The sequence below is a fragment of the Nelumbo lutea genome, chromosome 2 (assembly GCF_056320005.1).
Source record: "Nelumbo lutea isolate HS-2025 chromosome 2, American lotus-T2T, whole genome shotgun sequence".
Taxonomy (NCBI): domain Eukaryota; kingdom Viridiplantae; phylum Streptophyta; class Magnoliopsida; order Proteales; family Nelumbonaceae; genus Nelumbo; species Nelumbo lutea.
The window spans coordinates 109,414,711-109,430,716 of NC_142685.1; the positions used below are offsets into that span (position 1 = coordinate 109,414,711).

General features: G+C 39.5%; 1 protein-coding gene and 1 pseudogene across 1 annotated transcript; one reads left to right on the top strand and one right to left on the bottom strand.

The window, feature by feature from the left end:
* Positions 1-2,171: 2,171 nt before the first annotated feature.
* LOC148872690 (G-type lectin S-receptor-like serine/threonine-protein kinase LECRK3) lies at positions 2,172-9,735 on the top strand (annotated as a pseudogene).
* Positions 9,736-11,276: 1,541 nt separating this feature from the next.
* Positions 11,277-15,191, bottom strand: LOC148872691 (uncharacterized). The gene is made up of 6 exons (XM_088973862.1): positions 13,128-15,191; positions 12,975-13,043; positions 12,808-12,873; positions 12,444-12,713; positions 12,302-12,359; positions 11,277-12,215 (listed from the first exon to the last, which is right to left on the bottom strand). The coding sequence occupies exons 1-5, from the start codon at positions 13,179-13,181 to the stop codon at positions 12,303-12,305; spliced, it is 516 nt and encodes a 171-aa protein (XP_088829988.1). The 5' UTR covers positions 13,182-15,191; the 3' UTR covers positions 11,277-12,215; position 12,302.
* Positions 15,192-16,006: the final 815 nt, after the last annotated feature.

Below are 16,006 nucleotides of genomic sequence, written 5' to 3' on the forward strand. Positions count from 1 at the left end.
AACATTAGATCTAAGGGAGATTGTTGGTAGAGGGGACATCTAGATTCAAAAGGTAGAATTAGAAGAAAATGTGACAGACCCATTGACTAAACCACTAACATAGAAAGTGTTTGAGAAACACGTGGACAGTATGAGACTGAAGCTTGTACCCAATTAGACCTAAGTGCAAGTGGGATCTGTTAGACAGTGTATGCCCTTAGCTTCAATCATATTGAACAAAAGTTCATTATTGGTTCATGTTAACATTGGTATGTTTCTATGAATTTACCCCTTAAATTAGACACTTATAAAACTCGTGTTAGTTTAGAATGTTCTCAGCCGTTGGATAGACTTGGGGAGTTTATCATGCCAAGGCTGACACTGATGTGCTGCCAAATAAGTTAGGACAACTTGTCTCAGCTGCTAGGGTTAGACCCAAGTGCATGTAGTGTGTGTTTGGTTGAAACACTAAACCTGGACCATTTTCCAGTTATGCTCTGGACCTTATAAATTCTAGACATATTTGGAAATTTTCACTTATAAATTCTATAGAAACATGCAAAACTCCTAATTTACATAGTTATTTCATATAAGGAGCACTATGATATCCTAATCTAACATGTCAAATATCAAATAATTCACTCATATAAGTAGAAGAAGAAGCATTATTATTTATTATAGTATCAGATATATTTGGTACACACACTCCGCTAGCATTATATCATTTTCTAATGAATACATTATTTCTAGCGAACACAACCATGTCTGTTTTAAATTCAATCCTACTTTGTTGAGTGCACGTGACACAATGTTTCATTTTATTTCTGGCATATGTAGCACGTCATTTAGCATTAGGATCTTTCTTAAAGTTGGTTTCAGAAACATTGATTTTCCCTTGCCACGATAACTTTTGAAGTTTGTGAGTTTCTCATGAATACTTGCTTTCCTTTAGGCTCAGTTTGGATTATGGGATGGGGATGAGAAAAAGGGAATATTCCCTATTCTCTTATTTGGTTTGAGAGAAAAAGAGGGATGGAATGGGAAAGACATGGGATGGCAGATCCCAAAATCATGGAATCGGGGTCGCACTGTTACCAGTTACCATCACAATGATCTAGGAAATCAATATAGCAGAGATGAATTGGACGACCAACAATGTTATACATGTTGGAGAATTACAACTTGATTGGATGCTAAGACACGAAGTACAAATGGCCATAACTTAGGGCCTAATACCTTAGAGATGGAGTTAACGTTGGTAGGAAACAAATCAAAACATGTGTCTTCTTTATACAATACTCAGAGAAACCACTCTTATCCATTAATAGGACGGTTATTGTAAATGAGCTACTATATATATAGCGAAACGAAACATGTTGAGAAAAACTTCAAAGAAAAGAGTAGTAGTCGAACTATCAGGAAGAAGAATTCTTCATTGAATAATTAAGAGAAAATTCAATATCAAAAATTGTGTTAACCTTCCCCTAATTATTTTTTATATAGGCATACACCCTTATGGCTCCTACAAGAAAGTTTCCTAATTTAATAAAACACTCCATAATAGAATCCTACTAAAATTCCTCAAAAAGAAAGTCTTAAATGAGCAATCCTAATGTAAGAAAACACTCCATAATAGAATCCTAGTAAAACTCTTCAAAAAAAAGTCTTAATTGAACAAAAATTAGGAAATCATAATCTAATACTAATTTGGTAAATTCAAAATAAAATAGAAGTCCTGCGCTGACACTAACTTGGTAATTGATTATTCAGTTCGATTAGTGAGGTCATCTGAGCTTCTTATGTGTCTTAGAGTAGTCCCAACTTGCATAGAACTTATTGGCCTTCTCTTGTACTGCATCATCCTGCTAACTAAGTTGTTTCTATTTTTAATCAAATTCAATTTATTGAACCCCATATATATATATATATATATATATATATATATATATATATATATATATATATATATATATATATATATATATATATGTTTTTGAACTCTTTCAGGTCTATATATATATATGCAATTTATTTATTTATTTTTGATACGCAATTTACACAAGCTTATATCTTATTTATTATGTTTTTGAATTCTCGGTGCTAATTAATATTTAATTATGAGTTTTATATATAGTTACTCCAAATTAATTCCAATAACTTGATTCAGAACTCTTTCAGGTCTTCTTTCATCAATGACTTTTGGACTAATCACCCATCTCCTCGGTTTTCTATTACTGTTGCTACCACTGCTTAGCGTTAGCCAAACTTATCGTAACATAAGCTTGGGTTCATCTCTATATGCTGCCAACGATAACTACTCTTCATGGACCTCACCTTCTGGCGAGTTTGCCTTTGGTTTCCAGGCCATAGGTACAAGAGGTTTCCTGCTTTCCATTTGGTTCAACAAATTACCTGATAAAACCATAGTCTGGTCTTCTAATCGAGATAAGTTGGTGCAACGGGGATCAAAAGTTGAGCTGACAACAGATGGGCGCCTGGTCCTCAATGACTCCCAAGGTCGAGAGGTAAATGCCAGCCTGATCAACATGGAGAGAGCAAGCTATGCAGCCATGCTTGACAGTGGAAACTTTGTGCTAGCAAACCAAAACTCTACTAGCATATGGGAGACCTTTGATGTACCAACTGGCACCATACTCCCTACACATACATTAAATAAAGGGAATCATCTTGTTTCTCGTCGATCAAAAACAGACTATTCAAGTGGGAGGTTCCAACTCTGTTGGCAGGATGATGGCAATCTCACACTTTGTAGAGTAGCTTTCCCAACAAATAAGGTTTATAATGCTTACTGGAAAATTGAAGCAACAAATACAAGTGTTGGGTTGGTCTTCAATGAGACTGGTAAAATTTTCCTTGCACAAATACATCAAAGTAGTGTAATAAATCCATCAGAAAGTGGTACAACAAGAGACTTCTATCAAAGAGCCACACTTGATTTTGATGGAGTTTTCAGGCATTATGTCTACCCAAAAACCATCTCCAAAAGTGACCGAAGATCTCCCAATTCCTGGTCCCTTGTTTGGTTCATACCTGAAAATATCTGCACGGAAATTTTTGGACCCTATGGCAGTGGCGCTTGTGGGTTTAACAGCTATTGCGAACTAGATGAGAACAAGAAACCTAAATGTGAATGCCCGCCTGGGTACACCTTGATAGATCCTGATAGTTTGCGGATGATAGTAACAGAAAAAAAAATAGTAAAATATATGATAGAAAAGAGAGAAAAGAACTTAGTAGATCGAGAGAAAAATTTTGTAGATGTATTGTATTGTTTCTCTCAGATGATCCGAATCAGTACAGAAGAGAGGTTTTTATAATAGATGGAGTCGGTTGAAGGTGAACCGACTTACATTGAACGAAGACTGACATTAACTCACCTTGGGAGCAGAATCAACTAACTTTGGAATTACCTAACTTTGGAAGATGCAACGACGCACATTGGAATGAAGCAAACATTGGAAGAGAGCTTTACTGTTCTTCGAGAGAACTGATTCAATGATTCTTGAAAATGTGTAGCAACATTTAATACTCCTCCTTGGTGCACATTTCAGCAACTCCAATCATGTCTCATAACAATTCGAACTTGCCTTTTGGTAGAGCCTTTGTGAATATGTCAGCTAACTGTTCTTCAGTTTTGCAATGTCTGAGTTCTATTTATTTATTTCCTTCAGCTTCTCTGATAACGTGATACTTGATGCCAATATGTTTGGTTCTGTTGTGAAATATGGGATTCTTTGCTATTGCAATAGCTGATTTGCTATCGCAGTAGATTTCAGTAGCACCAACTTGTGGTTCTCCCATGTCATCAAATATCCTTTCGAGCCATATAGCTTGGCTCGTTGTTATTGTTGTTGCAATATATTCTGCTTCAGCTGATGATTGGGCAACTGTTGCTTGCTTCTTTGAAGCCCAAGAAAATATCCCTGATCCAATTATGAAAGCATAGCCAGATGTACTTTTCATGTCATCTACCGAACCTGCCCAGTTACTGTCTGTGTAGCCAATGAACTTAGTCATGTGTGACTCTGTACCAAATTCCATAGCTTTTTGTACCTTGCAAATACCTTAGTATTCTTTTAACTACTCCATGGTGGACTTGACTTGGATTCTGCATGAATCTTGATAGTAGACTAACTGCATAATGATGTCTGGTCTCGTAGCAATTAAATGGAGGAGACTTCCAATCATACTCCGAAATTGTGATTCATTTGCCTTTGGTGAGCCATCTTTAGTGTTATCTAATGGGGTGGAGACTGTTTTGCACCCCTCCATTTTGAATTTCTTTAAAAGAGTTTTTGTATACTTCTTTTGTGAGATGAATGTCCCTTCTTCTTCTTGAGTTATTTCAATTCCAAGAAAGTAGTGCATTAGGCCCAAATTAGTCATCTCAAAAGTCTTCATCATGTCTTCTTTAAACTTCTTGACCATCTTTTCATTATTTCCAGTATAAATGAGATCATCAACATATAGAGAGACAATGAGAGTGTCATTTGTACCTTGAGTCTTGATGTAGAGTGTTGGCTCACTATAGCTCCTCCTGAATCCTTGCTCCAAGAAGTAATTGTCGATTCTACTGTACCAAGCTCGTAGAACTTGTTTTAATCCATATAATGCCTTCTTTAATCCGAGAACTTTGTCTTCTTGTCCCTGCACCACAAACCCTTGAGGTTGCTTTACATAGATTTCCTCCTTAAGATAGCCATTAAGGAATGCAAATTTCACATCTAATTGAAAAGTTTTTCATTTCTTATGTGCAGCTAGTGCTATCAATGCCCTGATTGTGTCAAGGCAAGCAACTGGAGCAAATGTCTCATTGTAGTCGATATCGTATTATTGTGAGTATCCTTTGGTAGCTAGCCTTGCTTTAAGCTTCTGGATTGAGCCATCTGAGTTAAGCTTTGTCTTGTAGACCCACTTAACTCCAATAGTGTCATTGTCTTGTGGACGATCCACAAGCTCCCAAGTCTCATTTTTTTTTATCATTTTTATCTCTTCATTCATAGCTTTTCTCCAATTTTCTTCCTTAAAAGCTTCTTCAAAGCATTCTGGTTCTACGATCATCAAATTGCATGTTTCATATATTTCCGTTAAGGATTTAGTTTGCCTTGGTGGTGAGTCCGGAGTAGACTGTGAAGCTTGTTCCGGTTCCGATTGTGTTGGCAAACTGATTTAATCATGATCTTCTTCAATTCTTTGACTTGGTAATAGAGGCAAGTTGATAGTCTTTTTTTCAACTTCTTTTGTCTCCCAATTGTATGTAGCATCCTCGTCGAAGCTTATGTCTCGACTAATTATGAGTTTTTCTTTCCTTAAGCTATAGACTCGATAGCCTTTTGATTGAGTGCTATAGCCTAAGAAAATTCCTTTCTCAGTCTTCTCATCCAGTTTGCCTCTTTTCTCTTGTGGGACGTGTGTGTAGCATATGCATCTGAAAACTCTGAGATGCTTTGCTGATGGCTTTTGCCCACTCCAAGCTTCAATTGGTGTCCTATCTTGCATAGCTTTAGTTGGACATCTGTTGAGCAGATAAACAGCAGTGCTTAGTGCCTCTGCCCAAAAAAAATTGGGAAGACCCTTTTCCATGAGCATGGCTTTTGTAGTCTCCATAACTGTTATGTTTTTTCTTTCGGATACTCCATTCTGTTCTGGAGTGTGCCCGACTGTAAGTTGATGCTCTATGCCTTCATCTTCACAGAACTTGTTGAATTCATTAGAAGTATATTCTTTGTCTCTATCACTTCTTATGGTCTTGATGTTGTGACCACTTTGCTTCTCGACACGGGCTTTGAATTTCTTAAAAATATCAAAAACCTGTGATTTTTCTCGCAAGAAATAAACCCATGTCATTCTAGTATAATCATCAATGAAGAGAATGAAATACCGGTTTTGATTCTTCGATGGAGTATGCATTGGACCACAAACATCTGTATGAATTAACTCCAGTGGCTCTTTGGCTCTCCAAGCTTTGTTGGATGGGAAGGGGTGTCAATGTTGTTTTCCAAGCATACACCCTTCAAAAACATTGTTGAACTCCTTGATAGCTGGTAGGTCACGCATCATGTTCTTTTGCTGAAGAATCCTTAATCCATGGAAATTAAAGTGTCAGAATCTTCTATGCCATAGCCATGACTCGTCCACTTGTGCTTGCATTGGTATATAACTTGCATCTCTCCATTGAATGGGGAAACATCTGTTTTCTGTCATTTTTGTTTTTGCAATTTCAAGGGACTTGTCTTGCTTGTCATAGATTGTGCAAGAGTTTCCCTCAAAATGTAAAGACTAATCTCTTTCTATCATTTGGCCTACACTGAGTAGATTTTGATCAATATTGGGGATCAAAAGTACATCATTTATGTATTTCTTGCTTTGTTTGGTGTCAACAACAATGGTGCCTTTGCCGGTTGCTTCCATGAAGTCGCCATTACCAATTTTGACTTTTGTCTTGATTTTATCAAGACTATGGAAGATGCTTTCATTTTTAGTCATGTGGTTACTACACCCACAAGATACCAAGTATCCTTTTTTTCTTCTATTGCAGAATGAAAGCATAAAAGAGATTATTTTCCTCATTTTTCTTTTCTGAAAAATTAGCTTGATGGATTTTCTTAAATCTACAAGCTTTTTCAACATGGCCGAATTTTTTACAATTTTGGCACTGTGGTTTTCCTTTAAACTAGCAATCTTTCTCCAAGTGGTTTCTCTTCTTACAAATACCACAGAAAGAATACTTGTCATTATTTTCTTTTGATTTTCCTTGTGACTTTCTCCCATCAACTTTTGGTTTATGAGACCGCAGATTAACTTTAGACTGAAAGGAAGCTTCAACCGAATTTTCATTCTGCCTATCACGCCTATTTTCATATGTCTCGAGAGAGCCCATTAATTCAATTGGTGATAGTGTTTCTAGATCTTTTGTCTCTTCTATCACCGAAATTATTGCATCATATCTCTCTGTACAAGAGATTAGAATTTTTTTGATAATTTTCTTGTCAGAAATAGTCTCTCCATAGGCTCTCATTTGATTTACTATTTCTTTTATTCTAGAATAGTAATCCTTTGCAGTCTCATTATCCTTCATCTTAAGATTTTCAAAATCCCTTCTAAACTTCTGCCATTTAACAGTGCGTACCTTGACAGATCCTTGAAACTCCTCCTACAGTGTATCCCATGCTTCTTTTGCAGTTGATGCGCCCATAATTCGAGGAAATATCTCCTCAGCCATTGCTTGCTACAAACATAATAGTGCTTGACAGTCCTTTTGTTGATTTTCTTCATAGATCTTCTTTTGATTTGCTGAAAGAGTGGAAGTATCTTCAGCAATGCAGAACCCTTCCTCAACAATTTTTCATAGGCTTTGTGACCGAAAATAGGTCTTCATTTTGACGGACCAGAAGTCATAATTTTCTCCATTAAAGATTGGAAGAGAAAGAGTAGAACGATTGGCTTCAGCACACATAATGTTTAGAGGAAATTAGGCCCAAAAGATTGATCGAACGGGCTTTGATACCACTGATAGTTTGCGGATGATGGTAACAGAAAAAAAATAGTAAAATATATGATAGAAAATAGAGAAAAGAACTTAGTAGATCGAGAGAAAAAATTTGTAGATGTATTGTATTGTTTCTCTCAGATGATCTGAATCAGTATAGAAGAGAGGTTTTTATAATAGATGGAGTCAGTTGAAGGTGAACCGACTTACAATGAACGAAGACTGACATTAACCCACCTTGGGAGCATAATTGACTAACTTTGGAACTACCTAACTTTGGAAGATGCAACGACGCACATTGGAATGAAGCAAACATTGGAAGAGAGCTTTACTGTTCTTCGAGAGAACTGATTCAATGATTCTTGAAAATGTGTAGCAACATTTAATAGATCCTAATAAGTGGAATGGCTGCAAACAGAACTTTGTTTCACAAAGCTGTGAAGAAGATCTCAAGAAGCTTCTCTTTATGACATGATACCAATGGTTAACACCGATTGGCCATTGTCCGATTTTGAGGACTTCTCGCTAGTGGATGAAAGCTGGTGCAAACAAACATGCTTGAACGGTTGTTTCTGTGCAGTTGCCATTATTAGAGATGGACATTGTTGGAAAAAGAAGCTTCCAATGGGAATGGGAAGGACTGACCCATCTGTTGGGGGAAAAGCTCTGATCAAAGTCCCCAAAGTTTATTCTTCCTCATAGCATTCTCCAGGTATGGGTTTATCAGAAAGGAAACATCAAACACCTTGATCCTTATAGGATCATTGCTGATAGGAGGCTCTCTGTTTCTACTACTGCTAGCTATTTCTCTGGTCACTTACCACTTATATCGTAAGAGACAACAGAAATCTCAGCCACATCAAGCCATGCCAGCTTTGAATGTACGAAATTTTACTTTCAAAGAGTTGGAAGAAGCTACAGAAGGATTTAACGATCTGATTGTTAGAATAAATAAAGGGGAACAAATCAATTCTTAATATCGCAGAATTATACTATTCAATATACGAAGAACAAGAAGCCATGTTGCACCCCAAGGAATATCATGCTGCAGTTATCAAGGAGGTTTAAACGTAAATACCTGTATCCATCGCAGTAGTAGAAACCCTTGTGGAATGAGTGATGAATCGATGGTTGGTCGACTATGGCTTTCCTCAGTTAAATCTTCCTTCTTCCTTAGGTTTTCTTAGCTCTTTGACTCTAATGGGGTAGAGCAAGGAGGGCGGCTAGATGATTTAACATATTGGGAACCATAACCTAGGAGTCTTTATATTTTGACCTAATAGGATCCCATTAAGCCTATATGGGCTAAAATGTGGTATCCACTCATTAAACCCTATACCTTTTTGTTGAAGTCTACGGGCTTTGCATAAATGGATCACTTGATTCAGCCCACACTAAACAGAGATTAAAACCTAACAATTGGTACTGGTGCTTTTGCAACAGTTTACAAAGGAACCTTCGTAGTTGATAATAAGGTAAACCTCATTGCAGTAAAGAAGCTAGACAAGTTGGTGAAGGAAAACCAGAAGGAATTTGATGCCGACGTGAGTGCAATAGGTACAACGAATCACAAGAATTTAGTCCAACTACTAGGATTTTATAACGAGGGAGAACATTATCTTCTAGTATACGAGTTCATGAACAATGGCTCTTTAGCAACCTTTCTCTTTGGGAGCCCAGAGCCTGATTGGAACCAAAGAGTTTGAATTGCATTCGGAGTTGCAAGTGGGCTCACATACCTGCATGAAGAGTGCAACACCCAAATTATCCATTGCGACATCAAGCCTCAAAATATCCTTCTAGATGATTCTTTTACAGCAAGAATCTCTGATTTTGGGTTGGCAAAGCTTTTGAAGGTTGATCAGACCCAAACTAACACAGACGTCAGGGGGACCAAAGGCTATGTTGCTCCTGAATGGTTCAATAATAGGACCATTACATCCAAGGTAGATGTTTATAGCTATGGAGTCATGTTGCTAGAGGTTCTTTGTTGCAAGAGGAAGATTGAACCGCAACAAGACGACGAAAACAAGGTCATACTGATGGACTGGGCTTATGAGTGCTACATGGAAGGGAGACTTAATAAGTTAGTGGAGAATGACGATGATGCAATGAACGACATGAAGAGGCTGGAGAAGTTTGTAAGGATTGCAATGTGGAGCATCCAGGAGGATCCATCACGAAGACCCACCATGAAGAAGGTCAAACAAATGCTTGAAGGATCCATTGAAGTTCTTGTTTACTAATCTCAAGCAGTAATTAGTTCAATTAGTTCAATTATCTCAAGCAGAACTCGCATTAATAAATATATATGTATTAATATAGTACCTGGTCTTGTTTGTTTACTAATCTAGCCAAACAAATCAGAGTCAGGATCTCCTACCCACACTTACCCATGCTTCATTTACTGCTGTAAATTGAGAACATCTCCCGTATTTGCATGTTACCATTCATGGGGAGATGTTCCCAATGTACAGCTATAGTGTCATATGTGTGTGTGGACTTGTTAGTTTACTACTACTATAGGCAAACAAATCATTCTTGTCATCAATTGAACACTATAAGGTTACTACCTCTCTTTCTCTCTCTCTCTCTCCCCTCCCCCCTTCACAATACTTCTCTGAATTACATACATCTCAGTACTTCTGAAAAGTATTGTTCACAAAGAAAAGTAATTAGAAAAAGTAATGTTGGAAAGATAGGACAGGGGTGTCAAATGGACTGGATTTGGTCTAATCCGGTCCAATCCAATATTTGTCCATTTACAAATGGATTGGACCAAATTCAGTCAAAAGCCCTATAAATTAACGAAGTCAAATCCAGTTCAATTGAAATGCAAATGGACTGGATTGGATCCAATCCAATCCAAATTACATCTGCAATCCAATTAAAAACACAAATGGATTGTATTGGGTCCAATTCTATCCAAAGTCAATGAAACACCAAAATCACATGAAAAAACCCATAAAATATTACTGTTGCAACCCAATCTAGTTCAATTAAAGTGCAAATGGACTAGATTGGGTTTAATCCGATCCAAAGTGAATGAAACACCAATATTACATAAAAAGTCCCAAAAAATATTAAAAAATTAAAAAACATATGCTGTAATCCTAACTTTTTGTTTATTTATTTAAATATAAGTTCATCGTCAATTAGTCCTTTTTGTTTCTTCTGTTTCTCCATGGAATGACGGAAATTAATTAGCTAATTTGAAGAGTGATACATGCAACATTTGATCAAAGTTATAGGTGCAATTACCTTATAATTTTTGTTGTTAAAACAAAAGTAAAGGAATGTTATATGTTTACATACAACACCAATTGCAGGTGTCTCCACTACAAAATAAGGCACATTTACCGACGGCTTAAATCTGTTAGTGAAAGATAAAAAATCCGTCAATATAGGTCAATTTAGCCTATACTAACAGTCAAAATATTTATACCGACGGCCGATCAATCCATAGGTATAGGCACTGTAGCTATAAGGTTATATTAACGGATTTGAGATCCATTGGTATAAATCAATGTGCAATACCGACGGTCTCAGGATTACTAGTGGCGGCATTAAACTGTCAGTACAAATGAAAACAACCTTTGTTAAGATCTTTAGTGATGCATTTGGTACACCCTTTAGCGATGAATAACCCATTGGTATAAGTTTTACTCACATATCCGTCGGTAAAGATTTCATAAATGTTTTTATTACTAACGTAACATCCATAGGTATAAATTTACCAATGGTTGTCTTTGTCAATAAAAATCTTTTAAAGGTATATGTTTTCAATTTTTTCAGACAGTTTTATTTTTATTAGTGGCAGAAGAAAAACTGTTGGTAATAGCATTTACCAACAAAGGCAGGTGTTGGTACATATTGCAATAGTGACTTTCTATATATTTAGTGATGACCAACCGAAAACTAGCTACGATCCTCCAAGGCCAGCCTTCCAGAATATATGATCTAGCACGACGACCCATTCCTCAACTTGCTCCATGTGAAAGCCAATGGCAGAGAAAATTCACATGTTCTCAACCACTAAGTGAAGTTGAGCCAAGAAAGATGATCGTAAGACCGGTTCATAATGTCATACATCACCGTTGCAATAGTATTTAAAGCCAGTCGCACGACTATGGAGGGGAGCTCCAAAGGAGGTAACCAACCACCTCGAATAACGGCCACTACAAACTTTGCCACGGACTTTGATACTAAATACTTTTCGCTCGCACGAACCCCTTGGACAAGAACAGGATCCACAGCTTCATACCCTAAAGGGGCTACGTTGCTCTTATTACAGTACTCAATGAGCTCCACATGGACCAATGCGAGCTCCTCATCATGTGGCAAATCCTCAACTGGGGATGAAGCTAGAGATGACACTATAGAGCCAATGGCCCTTCTGTCGGACCCAGTTTCAAGGGAAACAGGTATCCCAATCTACACAGTGCCAATAGTCATGGTCTCCTCTAGAGGAGGAACCTCGGGAGCCCGGGCCTCATGGGATTCAGGCACAGACTCAACAGTAGTGCTCTTCGGGGATGCAACAAAAACTTGTTCGGGAAATGTAGCGGTAACCAGGATACCCGCCATCAACCACAACACCTTCAGCAGCATCAGGAGCGTCAGTAGATTCAGAAATCAGCTTGGGGGGCTGCACCTTTAATTCCTCCATCAATCGCCTGATAACAAGCGAGATGGGCATAGTAGCCAAACCCACATCAAGTGGGACCTGTGATGAAACATGATACCAAACTTCAATATGGCAAACACATAAATGCACAACAGAAATATGACAAAAAATAAACCTGTGACTACCTCATGGCTCTGCGATGGGTTGAACGTCCTCGACATCGAACTGCTTCAAAACAAAAGACTATTCATAAGTCAGTCATAGAAACAATACACAGGCACAACCGCTTTCAAACAACCAAAATAAGCAAGACAGTCCTTTACTTACTAAATCCGCCGACACAGCAAGGGCCCTAACCCGAGTCCCTAGGGACTTTGGCATCAACGGCCATAGAAGGAATCGGAGCCCCCTCACGATACACCGCTGTTTTTGGCTCCACAAGGCCTTCCTTTTCCTGCCCCACAGCGTCCAGGGCAATATCACCAACAACAGTATCTTCAGGAGCTCGGCCGGGGGTTGCAATGATCTCAACTCCTCCACTAGTTGTCTAATGACAGGCGTGATCAGTACGATGGCAGGACATGCATTGAATAAGGCCTACGATGAGGTAACATGCAACCAGTCAGTAAAATAAGCCTCAAGGTGATACGACAATATTCTAATGCAAAATTCACAATAAACCTGTACATACCCCTTTGCCCACAACAGGGGCCCCCGACGCCTCCGAGTTAGGATGAGCTTCATCGGCTTCCACACACTTCAAAACAAAGGAACATAAACAGTTTAGCAACAATAGCAACAAAACCGCAATAACAGAAAAGAAAAGCAAATGGTTCCCAATATAAAAAACTCGCTTACCAAACTAGCCTTCCCAGAAGGAGCTACTAGAACCTCCGCATCCAATTGAATGCCATCGCTTTCCATAAACTATAAGAGTGACGAAACCAAACATCACATAATTGTGATGAAAAAATGACTCAAAAAGAATAAGACAAGAAGTACGTCACATACTGAATTACTATCTGCGGGACCCCGCTTTGGCTGAGGAGAAGCTTTTCTCTTCATTCGCCTACTCTAGAAGTGAATAATGGTACCCTTAAGGGAGGATGCCACAACAGTCAATTCCACCGGCTCCACAACCTACAAAATCTCCCCCAAAGGTGAGAGTGTTGGAGATTCCTGCCTATACTCAATGTCGCATTCTTGTTCTCGCGATGAGGCCACATCCAAATCAACAGACTATGGCCCCACTGGAGTTGGGAAGGAGTGTGGCACCCTCGCGGACCTTGGCCTTTTCATAACAGGGGGACGACTACATTCCTCCTCCTCAAAAATTGGGGGTCTCCTCTCACGCTTAGCCCCCACTTTCTCTGGTGAGCGCGATATAGTAAAAGATGGAATGTCTCTTTAATTGGCAGCATGACCTATCGAAGGAGCCAAAATATGATGGGGGTGGTGGTTCTTCCTCACCAACTCCTGAAAACCCCCAAAAAATGTGGAATGGTAGGATAAATGGAGGGACTTACAACCTTGCTCCCTCACCAACCCTGCGATAGGGAACTTTGAACAACCAGGAAAAGCACGGTCATGACATCAAACCTAGAAGACGTCCTCCCCCGAAGACCTCAGGAACCTACCACCGATATCATCATATCCAAATTGATGCATCACTCGGTCTGGGCGGTTGGCAGCCAATTGCGCTTCACCAGTGCGATCAAGATACGCCACCACTCCAGGCTATGTCACAAGTCATCCCGCACCCGCACCAGGTCTATCAATGCCCACCACACACTACTGATCATCGTCCTCCGGAACGGACATGCCAACACAAAATGGCATGGCATGATGAACGGATCGGGCATATGGTCTCCATACAATCCCATCAAGGGAGGCTAGCCTCATGTTGATCTCACTCATCTTAAAGCTTTTGTGCCTGGCAGCCTGAAGCCAACATTTTCCCCTACAAATTTCAAACACCTCTTCCTCAAATTCCTCACCCTACAGAGTCACAACGGCAACCCGCATCAGCGAAAGGCGGCGAGGTGTGACGCTAAGACTGAGGCACCCACACAAGAACATCCAAAGCAACGACGCGCAAATATAGTCAATACACCTCTTACAACTTGGGTCCACTATCTGATGGACAATGTCGTCCATCTGGTCGAAAAGGTACCCCAGGAACATTGAAGCTAAAGGCAGCTGATGGCCACTAGCAACAAGAACAGCGAGTAGAACTACAATTGTGTGCAAGTTGTAGTCGGGAAGCCTGGGAAAAAGGAATCGGGAGAAAACAAAAAGAACAAAAGCAACAAGATGGCACTAACTATCTGTGCCCCGCACCATTACATCCCTTTCGCCGTGAGACTCAAACCAGAATTCTAGCCATTGATCTAATGGCATCTTCCCCCGGGCACTGGTCCAATCTACCTAAACCTTGCAAGCTGCAATCTCGTGGAGGAGCTCATCGAGCTCTCTACAGTCAACAGGATTAGATTCAATGTGTCAGAGGTGTGGGGCAGATAAATAACCCCCGATGGGTAATGCCAACAAGGCAACCACATCCTCCACCGTGATAGTGAACTCCCCAAAAGCCTCGACGAAAGTGTGGGTACGACAACACCAGTGCTCCAACAAATGGCCCACATACTTTACCCCCTCCCTACTAGTAAGATTCATGTAGCAACTTATGAATCTAAGCAAACCAGAATCTTGTAGCATTCGGCAGTACATAGGGATTTTGAGGACATACCCCGCCCAAGTAGTATAGCTATTGGGGACCTCGCGCTATCGGTTTTGGACTCCTGACACTTATAGGACACAGATTGGTCTGACTGCCCACATAGACATAGTAATTCGATGCCATGGATGGGTCAAATATACCCTCCACACCCCTCGCAACCGGGATCGGAGGCCAGAAACCCTGTTCCCTTTGGCTGATATAGATATTTCCCTCAACAACAATAGTTCTGTCGTGTCCACCTCCCTAACGAAATCATAGAAAGGACAATCCATCCCCTTCTCCCCTTTCTTTTAACAAGGAGCCATGATGAACAGACAAAAGAAAGACAAATACAAGGAGGTCAATAGAAAAAAAAAAAAAACGAAAGGCAAAGGAAGAAACACGAGAGTGAAACAATCTAGCAAGAGAAAGAAGACAAAGTGAGGACTTGATGCAGGTTATAGTCCTTTTATAAAATACCTCTCATGTGCCGGGAAGGGAAACGATGCCGAGGAAGATGAACAGACGCAAGTACGGGTGCCCACCTATTGCTTAATGAAAAAATAAAATGTGTCAATTTATAGAAACACCCTCCAAAGGGCGGGACATATCGGTGCATTAATTTAAACACAGCGCTACATCAGAAACCGCCACTTTAAATATCGGAGACTAAAATGGTGCCACATGATCAGATAGGCCACATTAATTATGGAGCGATGAACGAGATATTGCTAATCATAACAGCCATGTGGCCATCACCCAATGACTTTCTTGATTCCCACCAACAGCGGAATATGATACGCCATCGAATCACTGATCCTACTAACACCATGCACTAAACACAAATTCCCATACCGACACAAAATACATTAGTATCTCTTGCTAAACCTCTTACTGTCAATGGGAAGGGGGGCCAAAATTCAAAAAAAAAATCAACACAAACTTGCCCATTGCCAGAAAGGGGTAACACACATTGCAAATCCCTGTGCCTCCTACTCATCCCCTTCCCAACAACGGTTGGGGGGCTAAAATACAAAAACTTGCTTGTCGCCAGAAAGGAGCAACATGCAATTCCCTATGCCTTCTATTAATCCCCTTCCTGACAACAGTCAAGGGGGCTGAAATTCAAAAACTCAATACGAACTTGCCCATTGCCTAAAAGGGGTAATGC

What these genes read in the sequence shown, in the direction of transcription:
- LOC148872691 (XM_088973862.1), bottom strand. Translation starts at nt 13,181, where the DNA reads ATGAAGAGAAAAGCTTCTCCTCAGCCAAAGCGGGGTCCCGCAGATAGT. An exon ending in CTTCTGGGAAGGCTAGTTTG is followed by an intron (nt 12,874 to 12,974) that starts GTAAGCGAGTTT and finishes TTTGTTTTGAAG; the next exon opens with TGTGTGGAAGCCGATGAAGC. An exon ending in CCCCTGTTGTGGGCAAAGGG is followed by an intron (nt 12,714 to 12,807) that starts GTATGTACAGGT and finishes ACCTCATCGTAG; the next exon opens with GCCTTATTCAATGCATGTCC.